This window comes from Myxine glutinosa, chromosome 4, assembly GCF_964187855.1.
Source record: "Myxine glutinosa chromosome 4, kmMyxGlut1.1, whole genome shotgun sequence".
Taxonomy (NCBI): Eukaryota; Metazoa; Chordata; class Myxini; order Myxiniformes; family Myxinidae; genus Myxine; species Myxine glutinosa.
In genome coordinates this window covers 25,258,734-25,281,192 of record NC_136264.1, presented here as the reverse complement: position 1 = coordinate 25,281,192, position 22,459 = coordinate 25,258,734, and the positions used below count along the sequence as shown (strand labels likewise).

The 22,459-nt window shown below is 40.9% G+C and overlaps 1 protein-coding gene across 6 annotated transcripts in view; it reads right to left on the bottom strand.

The window, feature by feature from the left end:
• The window catches only part of LOC137424504 (pleckstrin homology domain-containing family G member 5), a 143,020-nt gene that overhangs the window by 32,040 nt on the left and 88,521 nt on the right, over positions 1-22,459 (bottom strand). For all 6 annotated transcript variants that reach the window (XM_068112012.2, XM_068112013.2, XM_068112016.2 and 3 more), the window contains 6 exons: positions 18,739-18,891; positions 18,483-18,632; positions 10,669-10,764; positions 9,758-9,808; positions 6,349-6,498; positions 4,798-4,908 (listed from right to left, as the gene is read on the bottom strand). In XM_068112012.2, the coding sequence (XP_067968113.2) occupies positions 4,798-4,908; positions 6,349-6,498; positions 9,758-9,808; positions 10,669-10,764; positions 18,483-18,632; positions 18,739-18,891 (711 nt within the window). The remainder of the gene's footprint in view (positions 1-4,797; positions 4,909-6,348; positions 6,499-9,757; positions 9,809-10,668; positions 10,765-18,482; positions 18,633-18,738; positions 18,892-22,459) is intronic.

Sequence of the window (22,459 nt, the reverse complement as noted above, 5' to 3'; positions counted from 1 at the left end):
TGCCATTTCTACACCATTTTGAGCAAAAAGTTAAATTTTTTCCCCTCCCATTCAGAAGCTGATACCTGTACCTGCAATTGGAGCAGTCCAACACTGACCGATCTTTGGGCTATTTATTGTATGTGCACTGCTCACAACAACAATGCATACAGTGCATGTGCTTTGTCTATGGGTAAATTGTGTACAGTGCATGGCCAAATTGTGTACAGTGCATCATCAAATTGTGTACAAACAAAAATAATGATTAACATGTTTGTTTTGGAAGCGCATATGATGCAGCACTCGTGTAAATCATGAGCGAAACGTTACACGCGTTTATCTCAGAATCTATATTATTATGGATTTTCCATCATAAATTTTGAAGCAAAACAGCAATGTACTTCAAATTTGGCACTGCTCATATTTTTAGTGTATCAAATGTCCTGAACTATTAAGAATGAGATCCAGTACCTAACTTTTTTATGATTTCTTTTTCTGATGAGGTAAAAGATAATTTTTCTAAACTATCAACGGTACCCGCCCCATGGGCGGGGCTTCAATTGGGAGACCCAAATGAAAAGACAAAATATCAGAAATTGAAGGCTTTTAAAAATTATTTTAAACGATTCATATAAACATCCGTTAAATGATATCACAAGCAAATCATCAAAATCTAAACAGTACATGGCGCCCATTTTGAAAAAAGATTGAATCCTGCAAAACGGATGTGGCCGCTTCACGTCTTTCTCAGTCGCACGTTTATGTGTGAAGAGTGCGCGCTGAATCTGTAACACGGAAGCGGCCGCTACACCTGTTTCTCAGTCGCTTTGCACACGCTGCCGTGTTTCTTCGGAGCCGCACGTTTATATAGGAAGAGTTCGTCAGGAGTCGATCTACTTTCTCCTGGTATGTAGAATTTCAACAAAAGCCAAATTGGAAAAAATGTTGGTACCTGGTATGTAGAAAACTTGGAAAATTGGAAAAACAATATAGCCTATTTTACTCCAGGGGGTCCCAGGATTACCCACCCAAAATATCGTCGCGATCGGTTCAGCCATTTTTGCGGTACCTGCGAACGGACGGACAGACATTTGGTGAATTATAGTAAGATGTTGAATGTATTGCTAAATATTGTACCTCTAACATGTTAGTTCATGATATATAGCTCTTTAAATAAATAATACTCCAAATCTGAACTAATTTGAATCGTGCATTCTAAAGTTGTGACGAAGACTAACTAGGAAATTTAATGTATTGCTTTGAGTCCATAATTAATATGCAAATTATATGTGCAACATCACAAAATTGAGTCATGACAAAGTGTAATAAGATAGAAAATAAAGTTTTAAAAGCAAATAAAATCATTTTTCTTACTTCAATTGAATTTTATTTTCCTCCGATATATATATATATATATAGTCCCTATAGAAAGTCGACACCCTCTTTCAAAATTTTCACCTTTTGTTGCCTTATATCCTGGAATAAAATTGCATTGAATCAGACTTTTTCCACCTCTATTTACACATCGGAACTCACAACTTACAAGTGAAAAACAAATTCTACTAATTTCAGAAAATTAATTAAAAATACAATACTAGAATATCTTGGTCAGACAAGTGTCTTCGTTATAATAGCAATTGTAAATTAGCTCAGGTGTAACCAATCACCTTCAAAATCACACACCAAGTTAATTGGCCTCCAACTGTGTTAAATTGTAGTGATTCTGATTATTTCAGAATAAAATCAGCTGTTCCTGTCGGTATTCTCTGCTGGGTAGTGCATTTCACAGCAAAGACTTAACCATGAGCACCAAGGAGCTTTCAAAAGATCTCTGGGATAAAGTTGTGGAAAGACACAGATCAGGGGATGGATATAAAAATATTTCAAAAGTCCTTGAATATCCCTTAGAGCAAAATCAAGACAATCATTAAGAAGTGGAAGGCGTATGGTACCACGAAGACTCTGCCTAGATCAGGCCGTCCTCCAAACTGGATGATCAAGCAAGAGGAGACTGATCAGAGAGGCCTCCTCGAGGCCAATGGCAACTTTGAAAGAGCTACAAGTCTTTATGGCAAAGACTGGTCACTGTGTGCATGTGACAACAATATCCCAAGCACTTCACAAGTCTGGCCTGTACGATAAGGTGGCAAGAAGGAAGCCATTACTCAAAAAAGCCATTACGCAAACCCAACACAGCACATCACCCAAAGAACACCATCCCTACTGTGAAGCATGGTGGTGGCAGCATCATGTTATGGGGATGTTTCTCATCAGCAGGGACTGGGGCACTTGTCAGGATAGAAGGGAAGGTGAATGGAGCAAAATACAGAAAAATCCTAGAGGAAAACCTGCTGTCCTCTGCAAGAAAGCTGAATTGGGACGGAAGTTCACCTTCCAGATCTCTACGCAACTTGACTGAGCTTGAACAGTTTTGTCAGGAAGAATGGACAAATAGTGCCCAATCAAGGGGTGCAAAGTTGGTAGAGACCTATCCAAGCAGACTCACAGCTGTAATTGCCGTCAAAGGTGCCTCCACCAACTGTTAACTCAGGAGGGTGGACTGGACATTTATCCAATCAAGATATTCTAGTTTTGTATTCTTAATTATTTTTCTGAAATTTATCGAATTTGTTTTTTTTTCACTTGGAAGTTGTAGGTTAAGATGTGTAAATAGAGGTGAAAAAAGTCTGATTTAATGCATTTCAATTCCACGATATAAGGTGAAAATTTTGAAAGGGGGTGTAGACTTTCTATCGGCACTGTATGTAATAAGTCACTTGTAACTGGATCATCACCGATTACAATTTTCCTCGGATGTACACACACATTATAAAGAGGGTGAAATGATAGGAAAGTGGGGATTCCAATCCAAAACGTCAAAAGGAAAAGGGAGAGGGACAAGGACGTGAAAGAACTAACTTTACATGTGATCCTGGTCATCGCTAATCGGGCGTGAGACATCTGGATTTGATCGACACGTAATTATGTCATCATGAAATATCTGTCCAACAATTACAACCTCTACATCCCCTCAGTTATCATGGGTGATTTCAGTATCAGAGGATGCATAATCTTTGTCTGTAAGAAGATTCTCAAAACAATTAGATAAGATAAGTGATTTACAAAGCTGGCAGCCCTTGAATTACTAATACGGATTTATTTACTGTGAGGAGGTGATTCGTAATTACCGTATTACTAAGGGTGTTAAACCGGATGGAAAAAGTTTGTACATCAACATGACACATTGAGACGAATCACGGAGTTAAAAATGTAAAACGCTGTTCTGAAAGTTATGTCTCGTGCTCTCACGAGTCCCTTGTATTGTAATTTCCATACAAGTAGATGGAGCATGAAAACGCTTTTTGGGGGTGTCATTTGGTGCCCCATCCATGCTCGCGCTCAGGGCGGTCGCCCCGTCCACCTCGCCATCACTACTGCGGCTACGCCTATGAATGGGGGGATTGTGGAAGGAGGGATATCAGTAAGGTGGAGGTGGTTGGAGAGGTCAGAGAGTTGGCTGAGGACAGAGGGAAGTGGAAGAGTATCGTGGTCAAGGCAGGGCAGAAGCTTGGTGCCAATTAACCTCACCCTTTATAGAAGACGAGGAGAAGAAGAAGAAGAAGGAGAGGAGAAGAAGAAGGAGAGGAGGAGGAGAAGAAGAAGAATACATACTTGTACCAAGTTTAGATAAAATCACCACTGGTTCAGAAGTTAGACCAGTAACAGAACTTATACCTAATGGAACCTCTGACCTTTGACCTCTTGACCCCATACTCTAATCCGTTTATCCTTACATCATTATACTAACTTGTACCAAGTATGACTTAGTTCCCTTCAGCCATTCTCAAGCTATTATGGCAAAGAAAATCTATTACAAACTCTGATGTTCGACCTTTGGCCTATTGGCACCAAAATCAAAACAGTTCAACATTGCATCATAATACATAACCTACCAAGTTCAGTCAAAACCCCATCATTAGTTCACAAGTTATCGCGGAAACAGAATTTTTACCGAACATGACCTGTGACCTTTGACCTCGTGACCCCAAAATCTAATCAGTTCATCTTTACATAAAGTACCAAGTTTGACTTAGTTCCCTTCAGCTGTTGGCAAGTTATCATGGTAACGAAAACCAATCACAGACGGACAGACACTCGGACAGACGAACAGCCAATTAAGTCCTCGGAGGCATAAAATCAGGGTCTAAGGTAGTCTATGGGGGGTTTGCCCCCCAGAATAGGTACTTGCTTTCTTCTCTGAAACTACAAACACGATTTCGATGAAACTTGACCACAACCTTTATCACCCGTGATGCTAAAACCAATAGTCCTATTTTCACCAAACTTTGTAGGACTTCTGAGGACCTCCTGATACATCATTGCAAATCCCATAAAAAACCTCAAATTAAATAGGTCAATTTAAAGGTTACTTCAGCAGATGCAGATGCAGAGGTTACTTCAGCAGATTAAGTCATACTTAATGCTGACTAAATGGTCATTACCATTCCGGGATCATTACTTTTGACTTCTCAAAAAGTGTTCACCCGATTTCGATGTAACTTGGTATAGGAATCATCTCTGCATGGTACTTTCACAAGTTTGTTCAAACCATCGGCTAAATTACAGATTTTGTGGTCCATGCCCACCAGTGGCTCCCTGGTTCTACCAGGAGAGCCTGGGGGCATTGGCCCTATTTTTTTTTCTTCAAAAATCATGGGGATAACAAGTATATATCACCTTCAATCACCGTCACTAGTTTTGTTTCCCACCTTTCATTCCACACCTGTGCCTCACATTTACCTTAAAAACTACACTCACCGTGAGGAAAACACGAAACAGGTCACTTTCTCGAATCAGAACGCGCAAGTACTCCTGGCTATTCTCCTCCCCCATGCAGTAGGCCAGGTATGGTTCAAATTGCTCACCAAACTGCAGGCATCACAAAAGAGAACCACACTTTTAAACAAGCCACACTGTTCAAGTAATAAAAAGAGGAATTTAAACTCTTGCCACTCATTTATGTGGACCACACTTTTAGAACCACACTTTTAGAACCACACTTTTATGTGGAATTTAAACTCTTGCCACTCATTTATGTGGACCACACTTTTAGAACCACACTTTTATAACCACACTTTTATGTGGAATTTAAACTCTTGCCACTCATTTATGTGGACCACACTTTTAGAACCACACTTTTATAACCACACTTTTATGTGGAATTTTAAACTCTTGCCACTCATTTATGCCCCCAGGCTCTCCTGGTTTTTAGGAATTTTAGGAAAAAGAGGAATTTTTAGGAAAAAGAGGAATTTAAACTCTTGCCACTCATTTATGTGGACCACACTTTTAGAACCACACTTTTAGAACCACACTTTTATGTGGAATTTAAACTCTTGCCACTCATTTATGTGGACCACACTTTTAGAACCACACTTTTATAACCACACTTTTATGTGGAATTTAAACTCTTGCCACTCATTTATGCCCCCAGGCTCTCCTGGTTTTTAGGAATTTTAGGAAAAAGAGGAATTTTTAGGAAAAAGAGGAATTTAAACTGTTGCCACTCATTTATGTGGACCACACTTTTAGAACCACACTTTTAGAACCACACTTTTATGTGGAATTTAAACTCTTGCCACTCATTTATGTGGACCACACTTTTAGAACCACACTTTTATAACCACACTTTTATGTGGAATTTAAACTCTTGCCACTCATTTATGTGGACCACACTTTTAGAACCACACTTTTATAACCACACTTTTATGTGGAATTTAAACTCTTGCCACTCATTATGCCCCCAGGCTCTCCTGGTTTTTAGGAATTTTAGGAAAAAGAGGAATTTTTAGGAAAAAGAGGAATTTAAACTCTTGCCACTCATTTATGTGGACCACACTTTTAGAACCACACTTTTAGAACCACACTTTTATGTGGACCACACTTTTATGTGGACCACACTTTTATGTGGACCACACTTTTAGAACCACACCCACACAAAGAGAACCACACTTTTAAACAAGCCACACTGTTCAAGTAATAAAAAGAGGAATTTAAACTCAAGCCACTCATTTATGGCTTGGCAGCAGTACCATAAGCTCGTCATAACCTGTGACCTAGCTAACACCTTCAACCTTTTTCCCATCACGGGCAGGAAACTATGGTCAGTGAAATGGAGAGTCATACTTAATGCTGACTAATCTCAAATCAATCTTTTTTGAAGGTTCACTCTATTCCACCTGCATTGCTTTGGTATTATGAGCAAACTATTTTGACTGTAAATGAATAAAAGCACACAGTATTCTATTTTTGTGCAGTAAAATGACAGTTGCAGTATTTTTCTTTCAAGAATACATCCCAAAAACTCACCGAGTTGAAGGAGTCCTGCAAGAGAGTGGGATCAATTCCACTTCGATTCTTCTGGCATTGCTCTAGCACCGGACGCAACCTCTGCTTCCAGAAAGCCTGATGTAAAGCCAGTAGTTGTTGGATGTTGATGAACAACTTGTTTGGGTTGACCTGGTAACACCACAAATACACCACATGCATACACGGGAGGTGCTCACCTCGAGCAGATATACGGAAAGATCAACCAATCAGAGACACTTTGTGCAGATAGATTTAAAAAACAACAAAAAAAAAAAAACACCTTTAGAGGCCATTTTTCCCCGCAAAGCAGGGGTTGGCCTTTTTCGGGGACCGTGGTGGTTGTTGTTTTTCGGTCCCCTTTTGAAGCAATGTTTTATGGCCGGATGCCCTTCCTGCCGCCAACCCTTTTTGTCGCCTTTTTACGATAAACAGGGAATTACCAGTGTACTGGTGCTCAATTAGCCGACCTCGGAAGGATGACAGGCTGAGTCAACCCCCCTGGCGTTAATTCAGCGATCGACCGGGATTCGAACCCAGGATCCTAGGATCCTAAGCCGGCACCCTAGCCGCTAGCCCAACACCAGGGTTTGTGCAGATAGATACACGTGTGAAATTTATAAACTGATCCGTATGAAAGGAAATAACTTATTGATGGACGTGAAAACTTGACATTGATAAAATACTTATTATTGCAGAAAGGTTTTTTGAGGAATGAGGTTGAGGAATTTTTTTGTTTGATGGTAATACGTTTAACATAGATCCAGGACAACTTTAAGCAGGTGTACGAATTGCATTTTTGGGTATTTTGGGGTCCCTACCTTTTGGGGATAGGGAGGGAGAGTGCAGCCCATCTTCAGGGTGTTTTGGGTCTTCGGGGACTTTTGGGTCTTTGGGGCCATTTGGGTCTTCAGGGTCTTTTGGATCCTCAGGGCATTTAAGGGTATTTTGGGTCTTCTGGGTCTTTTGGGTGGGTCTTCAGGGTGTTTTGGGTCTTCAGGGGCTTTTGGGGCTTTTGGGGGTGGAGAGGGAGAGTGCAGCCAATATTCAGGGTGTTTTGGGTCTTCGGGGACTTTTGGGCCTTTGTGGTCATTTGGGTATTCAGAGTCTTTTGGATCCTCTGGGCATATAAGGGTATTTTAGGTCTTCCGGGTCTTCGGGGTGTTTTTGGTCTTCTGGGCTAGTTGGGTCTTCAGGGTCTTTTGGATCTTTGGGGTGTTTTGGGTCTTCTGGGACTTTGGGGTATTTTGGGTCTTCCGGGTCTTCGGGGTGTTTTGGGTCTTTGGGGTGTTTTGGGTCTTCTGGGTGTTTTGGGTCTTCGGGGTCTTCAGGGGCTTTAAGGATATTTTGGGTGTTCAGGGGTCTTGGTGGTTTTAAGGGTCTTGGGGGACTTAAAGGGTCGTCAAAGGTCTGAGGGGTCTCAATAGTCTAAACGTAATTAAGAGTTCCCGGACTGTGTTTTGGGTGTTAATTTTATTTGAAAAAGAAGAAAACGTTTTGGTCGCAAATAAACATTGTAGTGGGGCGGCTTAGCCCAAATATTCCAAAGAATTGTGCATTTTGTGAAACAAGCACCAAATTTGGCACAAATGTACATTAATATGTTGCGAACATTTTCAGATATTGGGCCACTTGAAATTCCGTAATTTTTGTTTTCAAATTTTTTCAAATTTCGTAATTTCAAATTTTTCGGGTGACACCGTCACAATTTCGGTCTTCGAGGCCGGCCGATAGGCAAAGTGTGACCGGAAGGGACGAGGTTCTCCTGACCACGTGGCCCTCGATCTGGGAAGCGAGAGGCGTTCCATTAGTGGACGCGCCCCTCACGCCCGACTTTTGGGCGGCCCCGGCAGGCCGTTTGTTTTGACGTTCCGTGACAGGCCCCGCACCCCCACCTCCGGGCCGACCGGAAGCTTGTGCTGAGTACATCATACCTGAACAACTCAGTGAGGCAGAACACAGCAGTGCACACCAGGGTGACCCCTTCAGTGTATAAACCAATTAACCTGTCCACTGCAGGGCATATAGAAATGAAGTTATTTTCTGCATGTAATAATAATATAAGTTCAGTTCTATATAACAATTTCTGTTATCACCACTACCACTACAACTACCACTACTACAAGCTTTGTCTGGAATTTTGTGGACTAACAGACAAACAGACATACAGACAAGCTGGGATCAAAACATTACCTCCTTCCACCATTGAGTGTAGAGGTAAACATCATGGAAATTATATCATGCCCTAGATTTAATTCATGCTTACCCGTGTATTTGCTTCACTGGTTCACAAGGTCTTTTGCATACATGTAATTCAGACTCTCGTCTTCATTGCTGACCACACAATGTTCGCAACATATGAATGTACATTTGTGCCAAATTTGGTGCTTGTATCACAAAATGCACAATTCTTTTGAATATTTGGGCTAAGCTGCCCCACTATATCGGCCGGCCTCGAAGACCGAAATTGTGACGGTGTCACCCGAAAAATTTGAAATTACGAAATTTGAAAAAATTTGAAAACAAAAATTACGGAATTTCAAGTGGCCCAATATCTGAAAATGTTCGCAACATATTAATGTACATTTGTGCCAAATTTGGTGCTTGTATCACAAAATGCACAACAGGTTTGCTATGCTGCTACACTATTGCCATATACGTTTGCTCTATTATAATAAGATGGCTAATACCTGTGTCATTGTTATGCTTTTTACTTCATTATTATAACTTTTTATATTTAAGTTGAACTTTTTATACTCACCTATAGGATTGGTAAACAGCGAGTTAGTAATAAATCCAAATGTGATGTTTGTGTTGCCAAGAATGCAATCTTCAAAAAAAAAAAAACATCCATGCACATTGCATTCTATATATATATTTTAAAAGCACTCATGCCGCATTAACGAACAGGTAACCATTAGCAATCTTACTGGAGAAGATATTCTCACTTTGAACCAAAGGTCAAATGAACGCAAAACCTCATGTCATAAATCACTTCCCCATCCTGCTGATCCTTCCACCCAATTCCCTTGACTCACAGATTATCCTTCCTAATCGCTGACTTTATGCAGAATCGTCATTAGATCATAGTCCAGGAAAAATGCTTGTGGATTGCAAATAACATGTATTCAATTCCCTTATAATTTATATGGCTCACCCAGCTGCCCTGCTGGAACATACAGCACCTTGGCTACATGAGAATGGGTTTGGTTGAGCCCATACGGCAGCCCCCATGTTTGTGCGTCAGCATTTTGGAAAGGTGTGTATTGATCAAACTCCCTCCGTTATCGATCGTATTCCAAAATCAATCAGAAAAGCAAACACTAAACCAAACCAGAGACGTCCATTTTAAAGTAATTATTGTACAACTTAAAAATGGCATGATGAAAAGTACAGGGCCTTCTGCACTCACCTCCTTCAAGAACCCACATTTCTGCAGGTCGAGCAGGCACAAAATGAAGATCTGAAACACAAGATGAACAAGAAAGAACAATCAGATTGCAGACCCTCGCCAGGATGTGTTTTCAGTGGTTTTTAAGGCTTTTGTGTGAAAACAAATATGGCGGCCGAACCACGCGACCGATGACGTCATCATTTTTTTCCCCTCCACCAATTTATTCCTAGATTATGCTCAAGAAATTTAATCTTGATCGGATGAAGTTTTGTACTTGTCGAATTATGACGTCATAATGGAGGCACCTATGACGTCATCATTAACATATGTTATTCCCCATGGATAGTTCTTTACAATGAGCCATGTCTCAATTCTTTTCTATTCAGCGCTTTCGGAGATATCGAGGTGCAAATGTTTTCGGTTTTTCCAAGATGGCGGCCGAACCACGTGACCTATGACGTCATAATGGAGGCACCTATGACGTCATCATTAACATATGTTATTCCCCATGGATAGTTCTTTACAATGAGCCATGTCTCAATTCTTTTCTATTCAGCGCTTTCGGAGATATCGAGGTGCAAATGTTTTCGGTTTTTCCAAGATGGCGGCCGAACCACGTGACCTATGACGTCATAATTATCATTAAAAATTATACAGGTGGAGTTGCACCTATGGTGAAAATTCCCTGTAGATCGGACCGACGGTTGCAGAGAAAATCGTATTTATTCTGTGCGGACAAACAAACAGACAGACAGACAGACAGACAAACGGAATAAAATGCAATACCCTCTCCTCAGGCGAGGGTAACAAGAACAGACATCTTATTAATGATCACTTCTCCTTCTCTTTTTTGATCCCACAATCACATGCAAATTCTTTAGTCGACCACAGTTTTACCCATGAACAGTTGTTCGCTTCATTGTCCTTACATCAGTCACGACCTGCAGGGTTTTGATGTATGACACCTCTGTGCTTAGAAGCTCCCAGAGTGCCTCCTGTTGCTGCATCTCTCTCTGCCTGAAATTCTGCAGACAAGATTCCACAATGAATGTACAACCAAACTGCACCACGGGGGTCGTACGGCGGCCATCATGGATTTCTAAGGATTTCCATAACTTTTCAACTAGACATCATAGAAAGACAAACAAACCCACTTTTCCATACAATTTTGACATGGGAAAACGTTTGCAAGCAACATTTTTGAGATTTAAAGCAGTTTAATTGAGCAAAATTTTTTAAAAATCATTCATTTATTTGGTCAAATCAAAGACCAATCGGTAATTCGCTTATGGGATCAGTGTGGGTATTTTCTGCCTTTCATAATTGCAATAAGAGAGTTTAAGAGTCAAGAAAGCAAACTGAAACAAGATGTAGTCCATACTAGATGGGCAGACAGATTACATCCTTCCTGAAGATCATTAGTGAGCCAGCTTGGCTTTTCCTGTCATTCCAACAGCAATACCTATAGGTCCCTCCCTGCCTTCCATATAATCCACGTTCAAGCTTCTGCTTTCCAAGCCATTAATCACATTTTATTTTGGGTCACCTCTAGAATTGAATGCAAACATTTACCATTTACTCCCCTCCTTTCACTCCACACCAATTAAAACAAGCTCATACATGTCTCTCCTCGCCACCTTCTCCATTACTTGTCCAACTTCCTCTTCTTGTCCTCCCACTCGTCCAAGACAACTCTACGGCCTCCCTTCTCTTTCCAATCCTATCCTCCCACTTCCATTTGATTTCTCAATCTCAATTTTCTCACTTGAACACCCTTAAACCCCGTCCCCCAACCCTTGCCACCACTTGCATACATAATAAATATACGGCCTATTTATTTATTCGTATGCAACCTGCGGTTGCATCATTTTTTGGGGGCGCGTCTGTGCCGCTGACGCGGTGCCCCCTTACCGGCTGGCTGGTACTCATATTGCCGAACTCGGAAGGATGACAGGCTGAATCAACCCACCTGGTGTTAATTCAACGACATGACAGGGCTTGAACTCAAGACCCTATGATCCTAGGCCAGCTACCTTAACCATTAAGCCAACACCAGGCTTACGGGCTATTTCCGCACTGGGAGAGGAGGGGTAAGAATGCTGAAACTTTTGCTGCTTATTCATCAAAACGACGACTGGAGGCAAATAAGAAATGCAAATTATAATTCACCATCTGATAAATATTGTTTCCTGAACTACTGAATGAGTTGTACAATAACCAATAATAGAAATCCCATTTCACCCAAATTTTACAGTCTCCTATTCTCATTTCCTCATATCTGCTGCATAAAATACCAGCTCGATCAGGTTCATTGCTGACAGTTGAAATTGCCAAAACCTCCTGAGTGATAAAATAATTCCCATTATTACATAGCACAACATCCCCCACAGTGGTACGTGTTATCTGCTCCATCCCAGAAAATGTATTTTACGTGAAGAATCATGTAAATCTGCCTCTTGCAATTCCATCATTCCCCAGCAATGTTCCCCAAAGAGAAGACATTCACCCAGGTTGCCAACCGATAATAATCGACTGTGTTCGCACCTGCAAACCACCTTCAGAGGCCATTTTTCCCCACAGAGCAGGGGTTGGCCTATTTTTGGGCCCCTTTTTCACCTTTTTGAAGCAATATTTTCCTATTTTTGGGCCCCTTTTTCCCCTTTTTGAAGCAATGTTTTCCTATTTTTGGGCCCCTTTTTCCAGCAATGTTTTCCTATTTTTGGGCCCCTTTTTCCCCTTTTTGAAGCAATATTTTCCTATTTTTGGGCCCCTTTTTCCCCTTTTTGAAGCAATGTTTTCCTATTTTTGGGCCCCTTTTTCCCCTTTTTGAAGCAATGTTTTCCTATTTTTGGGCCCCTTTTTCCAGCAATGTTTTCCTATTTTTGGGCCCCTTTTTCCCCTTTTTGAAGCAATGTTTTCCTATTTTTGGGCCCCTTTTTCCCCTTTTTGAAGCAATGTTTTCCTATTTTTGGGCCCCTTTTTCCCCTTTTTGAAGCAATATTTTCCTATTTTTGGGCCCCTTTTTCCCCTTTTTGAAGCAATGTTTTCCTATTTTTGGACCCCTTTTTCCAGCAATGTTTTCCTATTTTTGGGCCCCTTTTTCCCCTTTTTCCCCTTTTTGAAGCAATGTTTTCCTATTTTTGGGCCCCTTTTTCCCCTTTTTGAAGCAATGTTTTCCTATTTCTGGGCTCCTTTTTCCCCTTTTTGAAGCAATGTTTTCCTATTTTTGGGCCCCTTTTTCCCCTTTTTGAAGCAATGTTTTCCTATTTTTGGGCCCCTTTTTCCCCTTTTTGAAGCAATATTTTCCTATTTTTGGGCCCCTTTTTCCCCTTTTTGAAGCAATGTTTTCCTATTTTTGGACCCCTTTTTCCAGCAATGTTTTCCTATTTTTGGGCCCCTTTTTCCCCTTTTTGAAGCAATGTTTTCCTATTTTTGGGCCCCTTTTTCCAGCAATGTTTTCCTATTTTTGGGCCCCTTTTTCCCCTTTTTGAAGCAATATTTTCCTATTTTTGGGCCCCTTTTTCCCCTTTTTGAAGCAATGTTTTCCTATTTTTGGGCCCCTTTTTCCCCTTTTTGAAGCAATGTTTTCCTATTTTTGGGCCCCTTTTTCCAGCAATGTTTTCCTATTTTTGGGCCCCTTTTTCCCCTTTTTGAAGCAATGTTTTCCTATTTTTGGGCCCCTTTTTCCCCTTTTTGAAGCAATGTTTTCCTATTTTTGGGCCCCTTTTTCCCCTTTTTGAAGCAATATTTTCCTATTTTTGGGCCCCTTTTTCCCCTTTTTGAAGCAATGTTTTCCTATTTTTGGGCCACTTTTTCCCCTTTTTGAAGCAATATTTTCCTATTTTTGGACCCCTTTTTCCAGCAATGTTTTCCTATTTCTGGGCTCCTTTTTCCCCTTTTTGAAGTAATGTTTTCCTATTTTTGGGCCCTTTTTTCCCCTTTTTCCAGCAATGTTTTCCTATTTCTGGGCTCCTTTTTCCCCTTTTTGAAGTAATGTTTTCCTATTTTTGGGCCCCTTTTTCCCCTTTTTGAAGCAATGTTTTCCTATTTTTGGGCCCCTTTTCCCCTTTTTGAAGCAATGTTTTCCTATTTTTGGGCCCCTTTTCCCCTTTTTAAAGCAATGTTTTCCTATTTTTGGGCCCCTTTTTCCCCTTTTTGAAGCAATGTTTTCCTATTTTTGGGCCCCTTTTCCCCCTTTTTGAAGCAATGTTTTCCTATTTTTGGGCCCCTTTTTCCCCTTTTTGAAGCAATGTTTTCCTATTTCTGGGCTCCTTTTTCCCCTTTTTGAAGCAATGTTTTCCTATTTTTGGGCCCCTTTTTCCCCTTTTTGAAGTAATGTTTTCCTATTTTTGGGCCCCTTTTTCCCCTTTTTGAAGTAATGTTTTCCTATTTTTGGGCCCCTTTTTCCCCTTTTTAAAGCAATGTTTTCCTATTTTTGGGCCCCTTTTTAAAGCAATGTTTTCCTATTTCTGGGCTCCTTTTCCCCTTTTTAAAGCAATGTTTTCCTATTTTTGGGCCCCTTTTTAAAGCAATGTTTTCCTATTTCTGGGCTCCTTTTCCCCTTTTTAAAGCAATGTTTTCCTATTTTTGGGCCCCTTTTTAAAGCAATGTTTTCCTATTTCTGGGCTCCTTTTCCCCCTTTTTGAAGTAATGTTTTCCTATTTTTGGGCCCCGTTTTCCCCTTTTTGAAGTAATGTTTTCCTATTTCTGGGCTCCTTTTTCCCCTTTTTGAAGTAATGTTTTCCTATTTTTGGGCCCCTTTTTCCCCTTTTTGAAGTAATGTTTTCCTATTTTTGGGCCCCTTTTTGAAGTAATGTTTTCCTATTTCTGGGCTCCTTTTCCCCCTTTTTGAAGCAATGTTTTCCTATTTTTGGGCCCCTTTTCCCCTTTTTAAAGCAATGTTTTCCTATTTTTGGGCCCCGTTTTCCCCTTTTTGAAGTAATGTTTTCCTATTTCTGGGCTCCTTTTTCCCCTTTTTGAAGTAATGTTTTCCTATTTTTGGGCCCCTTTTTCCCCTTTTTGAAGTAATGTTTTCCTATTTTTGGGCCCCTTTTTCCCCTTTTTAAAGCAATGTTTTCCTATTTTTGGGCCCCTTTTCCCCTTTTTAAAGCAATGTTTTCCTATTTTTGGGCTAATTTTTCCCCTTTTTGAAGTAATGTTTTCCTATTTTTGGGCCCCTTTTTCCCCTTTTTGAAGTAATGTTTTCCTATTTTTGGGCCCCTTTTTCCCCTTTTTGAAGTAATGTTTTCCTATTTTTGGGCCCCTTTTTCCCCTTTTTAAAGCAATGTTTTCCTATTTTTGGGCCCCTTTTCCCCCTTTTTAAAGCAATGTTTTCCTATTTTTGGGCCCCTTTTTAAAGCAATGTTTTCCTATTTTTGGGCTCCTTTTTCCCCTTTTTGAAGTAATGTTTTCCTATTTTTGAGCCCCCTTTTCCCCTTTTTGAAGCAATGTTTTCCTATTTTTGGGCCCCTTTTCCCCCTTTTTGAAGCAATGTCTTCCTATTTTTGGGCCCCTTTTTCCAGCAATGTTTTCCTATTTTTGGGCCCCTTTTTCCCCTTTTTAAAGCAATGTTTTCCTATTTTTGGGCCCCTTTTTAAAGCAATGTTTTCCTATTTCTGGGCTCCTTTTCCCCCTTTTTGAAGTAATGTTTTCCTATTTTTGGGCCCCGTTTTCCCCTTTTTGAAGTAATGTTTTCCTATTTCTGGGCTCCTTTTTCCCCTTTTTGAAGTAATGTTTTCCTATTTTGGGGCCCCTTTTTCCCCTTTTTGAAGTAATGTTTTCCTATTTTTGGGCCCCTTTTTCCCCTTTTTGAAGTAATGTTTTCCTATTTTTGGGCCCCTTTTTCCCCTTTTTAAAGCAATGTTTTCCTATTTTTGGGCCCCTTTTCCCCTTTTTAAAGCAATGTTTTCCTATTTTTGGGCTAATTTTTCCCCTTTTTGAAGTAATGTTTTCCTATTTTTGGGCCCCTTTTTCCCCTTTTTGAAGTAATGTTTTCCTATTTTTGGGCCCCTTTTTCCCCTTTTTAAAGCAATGTTTTCCTATTTTTGGGCCCCTTTTTAAAGCAATGTTTTCCTATTTCTGGGCTCCTTTTCCCCCTTTTTGAAGTAATGTTTTCCTATTTTTGGGCCCCGTTTTCCCCTTTTTGAAGTAATGTTTTCCTATTTCTGGGCTCCTTTTTCCCCTTTTTGAAGCAATGTTTCCTATTTTTGGGCCCCTTTTTCCCCTTTTTGAAGTAATGTTTTCCTATTTTTGGGCCCCTTTTTCCCCTTTTTGAAGTAATGTTTTCCTATTTTTGGGCCCCTTTTTCCCCTTTTTAAAGCAATGTTTTCCTATTTTTGGGCCCCTTTTCCCCTTTTTAAAGTAATGTTTTCCTATTTTTGGGCCCCTTTTTAAAGCAATGTTTTCCTATTTCTGGGCTCCTTTTCCCCCTTTTTGAAGTAATGTTTTCCTATTTTTGGGCCCCTTTTTCCCCTTTTTAAAGTAATGTTTTCCTATTTTTGGGCCCCTTTTTAAAGCAATGTTTTCCTATTTCTGGGCTCCTTTTCCCCCTTTTTGAAGTAATGTTTTCCTATTTTTGGGCCCCGTTTTCCCCTTTTTAAAGCAATGTTTTCCTATTTTTGGGCCCCTTTTCCCCTTTTTAAAGCAATGTTTTCCTATTTTTGGGCTAATTTTTCCCCTTTTTGAAGTAATGTTTTCCTATTTTTGGGCCCCTTTTTCCCCTTTTTGAAGTAATGTTTTCCTATTTTTGGGCCCCTTTTTCCCCTTTTTGAAGTAATGTTTTCCTATTTTTGGGCCCCTTTTTCCCCTTTTTAAAGCAATGTTTTCCTATTTTTGGGCCCCTTTTCCCCCTTTTTAAAGCAATGTTTTCCTATTTTTGGGCCCCTTTTTAAAGCAATGTTTTCCTATTTTTGGGCCCCTTTTCCCCCTTTTTAAAGCAATGTTTTCCTATTTTTGGGCCCCTTTTTAAAGCAATGTTTTCCTATTTTTGGGCTCCTTTTTCCCCTTTTTGAAGTAATGTTTTCCTATTTTTTGGCCCCTTTTTCCAGCAATGTTTTCCTATTTTTGGGCCCCTTTTTCCCCTTTTTGAAGTAATGTTTTCCTATTTTTGGGCCCCTTTTTCCCCTTTTTGAAGTAATGTTTTCCTATTTTTGGGCCCCTTTTTCCCCTTTTTAAAGCAATGTTTTCCTATTTTTGGGCCCCTTTTCCCCCTTTTTAAAGCAATGTTTTCCTATTTTTGGGCCCCTTTTTAAAGCAATGTTTTCCTATTTTTGGGCTCCTTTTTCCCCTTTTTGAAGTAATGTTTTCCTATTTTTGAGCCCCCTTTTCCCCTTTTTGAAGCAATGTTTTCCTATTTTTAGGCCCCTTTTTCCCCTTTTTGAAGCAATGTTTTCCTATTTTTGGGCCCCTTTTTCCCCTTTTTGAAGTAATGTTTTCCTATTTTTTGGCCCCTTTTTCCAGCAATGTTTTCCTATTTTTGGGCCCCTTTTTCCCCTTTTTGAAGCAATGTTTTCCTATTTTTGGGCCCCTTTTTGAAGCAATGTTTTCCTATTTTTGGGCCCCCTTTTCCCCTTTTTGAAGCAATGTTTTATGGCCGGATGCCCTTCCTGCCACCAACCCTGTTCGTCACCTCTTGCGACACACAGGGCATTTACCAGTGAACAGGTACTCAATTTGCCGACCTCAGAAGGATGACAGGCTGAGTCAATTCAGCGATCGACCGGGATTCGAACCCAGGATCCTAGGATCCCAAGCCGGCACCCTAACCGCTAAGCCAACACCAGGCCTCTGCAAATCATCCCGTGATGGGGAAAATTAGCCACAGTGCAAAGTTGAAATTAAAGTATGAACAAACAATATGATAAATGACATGAGTTACCTTACAGGGAACTTGAATGCTGGAGGAGGCCCATAAGGCTCATCAAGCCTACACAATGGTTGCCAACCTATGTATTTGTCCATGCTTTGTCCTTTATGCTGAGCATCAAGGAAGGAAGCAGCATAGACAATTTCCAAAATATATGGGATGACTCAGCATCACCGACCTCCCAAACTCAGAGAGGCGCGCTCTAAGCGTATAAATAAATCAGGACATCACATTGTCCCATATTTACCATATTTGTCCTTTCAAAGTGCACTTGTGCTCGCGCCATGCTGAATAAGCACACACACCTCAAAATCAATCCATGAGCTATCTGGAACCTTTTCATCCATTTCCAAAAGGTCCCAGAAAGCTGAAATGCACCACTCGTATAACTGGAGTTACAGATGATATGATTTGGTATTGTGGATTATAATACGATGCGACACTGCACTGTACTGTACCATAACTATAACACTCATGTTGTGGATAAAGTGTCACCACCGCACAATATACCTCAGTCTTTGCCAAGACCTCATGAATCATGATGCAAGATCCATTAGCGACATCTCATTTAACATTCATGCGATAATGGGATATGGACGTCATCGTAGAATTGATTTTCATATACCTCGTTCATAACTGTTTCTTTTTTCAAGACTAAGTGTTTGTAGCTAAAGGAAGAAAATGGCTGTTTTATGACTTATGATACCATTAACACATAAAAATCTCAATTGTAATGAAAACCATGCTCAGTTATCTGAGACAGACCTTTTGGCTACCTCATATTCTCAAGGCAGGTCATGTTAAGTATTCACAGACACAGAACCTCGTGCGAGCACATGTGAGTAAGCATAACATAGGTTTGGAGTGGAGAAGGCTCACTTGGTGCCCATCACAGATGTCCGTCCATGATGTAGGTAGTGATAAGTTGGTAGTGCCAGGCTCAAGGCCGGAGAGACGTGTGCTGGGAAGTCCATACAGTTCGTATGAGGAAAGTCGGCTTTTCAGGATCTCCAAGCGGTCAGCCTGATCCTGTCACATTGGAGATGGAATCATTGAGGAAGACCGTGAAAGAAGAGCGTTACATATGACATGTTAGATCTGTAAGAGAATTGGATGATCGGGAGAGCGGTCTCACCTTCACCAAAGTTCCTGGATCACTGAACAGCGGTTTTTGTTTTATGGGCATTGTTCCTCCTCCTGCAACACCTCCTTGAGAATCCCCGCTCTCCAAGGTAATCATTGCATCACCAAGATATTCCGCCATGTTTTTCCTTCGGCGGCGTGGTGTCTGCACCGTAACAATTGCAACACAAAATGAACCACAACAAAATTGTGAGCAATGTGAGAGATGTTATTCATAAAGAGCTTGGTCTAAACAGACGTACAATACAATTTCGCAAACAAGCTGGGGCATTTCGATGTGTCTGTTCGTCCTTCTATTCGTGTCTTTCTCGAGGAAGTACAAAATTGATTGAAAATGGTATTTGGAAGTAAAAAAACAAAAGAATCCATGAAAGCAGTAACAAGTTGTTGCCTTTCTAAACACTTAAATAAATGTTAGGCTGTAAAATGTATTTATTTCATCGTGTAGTTCTGCCGTAGGGTCCTTGGTTGGATGTGTGTATGTGTATATACATATATACATACATAAAGATATCTACAGTGCCTTCAAGGAAGTATTCACACCCCTTGACCTTTGTCACATTTTGTTGTATTACAGCCTGAATTTAAAATGGATTAAATTGAGATTATTTTGTCACTGATCTACACATAATATCCAATAATGTCAAAGTGGAATCTTCTTAGACACTCCAAGCCCTTTTCTATGACATTCCAAGTTGACCTCAGGTGCATTCAAAATTTATTTTGATCATCCTTGAGATGTCTCTCCAACTTGATTGGAGTCAATCTGTGGCCAAGTCAATTGATAGGACATGATTTAGAAAGAAACACACCTTTCTATTTAAGGTCCCAAAAGTTGACAGTGAATGTCAACAGCAGAAACTCCACCATGAAGTCCAAGGAGCTGTCCAAAGAACTCTGGGATAGAATTTTGAGGAGGCAACGATCTGGGGAAGGGTATAAAACAATTTCTAGAGTTTTGAAAGTTCTAAGAGCGCAGCGAGCTCCATCATTAGGAAATGGAAAGAATACGGAACTACCCAGACTCTTCCTCGAGCTGGCTGTCCGACCAAACTGATCAGCAACGGGCCAAAAAGGACCTTGGTCAGGGAGTTGACCAAGAACCCAAAGGCCACTCTGATAGAAATACAGAGTTCCTTGGCTGAGATGGGAGAACCTGTCGGAAGGAAAACAGTCTCTGCAGCACTTCACAAATCTAGCTTTATGGAAGAGTGGCCAGACAAAAGCCACTCCTGAGAAAAAGGCACATGACAGCACACCTGGAGTTTGCAAAAAGGCACGTGAAAGACTCTGCATGAGGCAAAAGATTATATCATCTGATCAGACGAAAATGGAACTCTTTGGCCTGAATGCAAAGCGCTACAACTGGCAGAAACCGAGCACAGCTTATCACCCATCTAACACTATCCCTAGAGTGAAGCATGGTGGGGGCAGCATCATGCTATGGGGATGCTTTTCAGCAGCAGGAACTAAGACTTGTAAGGATAGAGGGAACAACGAATGGAGACAAATACAGACAAATCCTTGAGGAGAACCTGCTTCAGAGTGCAAGAGACCTTCGACAGCAGCAAAGATTTATGTTCCAACAGGACAACGACCACAGGATTGCAGCCAAAGGAACACTGGAATGGCTTCAGAACAAGAACGTGAAAGTCCTTGAGTGTCCCATCCAAATCAAAGACTTGAATGCCAATGATAATCTGTGGAAAGACTTGAAGATTGCTGTTCACCGACGCTCCCTAACCAACTTCACAAAGCTTCAGCAAATCTACAAGGAACAATGGGAGAAACTCCCCAAATCCAGATGTGCAAAGCTAATCCAGATGTACCCAAAAAGCCTCGAAGCTGTAATAGTTGACAAAAGTGCTTTGACAAAGTACTGACTCAGGGGGTTGAATACATATGTAATTTAGATCTTTCTGTTTCATTTTTAATTGTTTTGTAAAAAATTATAAAAATAATTTCTAAAAATTTCTAAATGGGGTACTTTGTGTCAATCAGCGACAAAAAAAATCTCATTTTAATCCATTTTAAAGTCAGGCTGAAACACAACAAAATGCAAAAAAAGTCAAGGGGCATGAATACTTTCTGAAGATACTGTATACAGCTGTGGTTTTGGAATTGGAAAATGGATGTCCAGGGGGAGCGCATTCATGTACACCTTCGGAATCCAAAGATAATTTTTTATTGGTCTATCTAAAGGTAGACCTTTGCCTCTTGCCGATGGGTTCGGGAATGGGAACATGCATTGTTGTTAGTATAGTCTATGTATTTCCAGTGTGATGTCTCTCCATTTCAAACCATCTCTTTCTTTCAATCCACACTTGTTCGTTCCAACAATCCCCAAATAGTTTGCCCAGCAATCTTTCTCTCAATCCACCCTCGGTCAGCTTCACCAACCCTCAATTCACACAATCTCAATTCACCAGCCACTCCTTCACTCCCTCTGTCATTCCTTCAACCCCACAATCGGTGCATTCCCTCCCTTTCATTCACTCAATTGATCCTCGCCATCGGTTTATTCCCTCACTTTCAATCCCTCCATTCTGCCCCGCAATTGGTTTATTTATTCCCTCACGTTCAATCCCTCTGTTCAACCCCCCAATCTGTTTATTCCCTCACTTTCAATCCCTCCGTTCAACCCCACAATCGGTTTATTCCCTCACTTTTAATCCATTCCTGCAACCCCACGATTAGCTTATTCACATTCAATCCATCTGATTATTCACCTCTAAACTCTTTCATTATCAACCTTAACCTCCATCCAAATCCGTACAGGAGAACAAGTCCCATATTTGTAACAATTAATCATATTAGTAATAATCCTCCGGATCGGCCGTCTTACCTCCCTGTACATCAACATTCGTAACCTGGGACAACACCCTTTCAAACACACCAACTACGATACAAGGAACCTAAAGGCTTTTCAAAACGCTACGTACTGTCTAGGAAGGTGAAGGCCAAATCTTTTGATATGCGTACTGTACAAAGGAACCTCTTCACACGTGAGGGGAGGGGTGGGGGCTTTCCCTTGCTGGTGCATGCGAGAGGGTAGGTGTGAGGGCTACGTTAAAAGCCTCCTCAGTGATGATGGGGATTTTCCACAATGCATCGCTGAAACCTCCCCCTTCTGAGCATGCCCTTAGGGGAAAAGGCCGTGCACACAGTGCACATGTCTGGAAAATATCGCGTGTGCAGGACTCGCTTCAAAGCCACTCCATGCGATGGAAGTATGAAGCCCAGGATGCGGCTTGGTTAATGTCCGTTGTGTATGCTCCAAGGAAGCCTCATTATGAGCACTGCCTGCTCAAAGGTTCGTCTGCTGGAACGAATATACTGGGTCGCGTTGGGTCCAGGACAAGCTAAGCTGGGTCCGGAGGGAAGTGCGGGGAATGCGAGTTGAGGGCGCAGTGACGCCATGGAGACCCTGGCATACCACACGGCACCATCACTCGTTCACCACATACTCCTGTCACCACATTAACACTCAATCGCCCTCCTCCCCATCCTCAACCCCCCTTTTGCCTTTGATTTTGCTTGGTGAATAAAGACTTGGAAATAATGTGCTTTACACCATTGCTTTGTAAATGAATAATAGTTGTGCATTTTCCATCTGCTTCATTCTCATTCTTTCTTCCATTGATCCGACATAAAGGTGCACGTAGCAGATAGCCGGGAGTTCTGCCCCACTGTTTCGCTTCGGTAGTATTTAG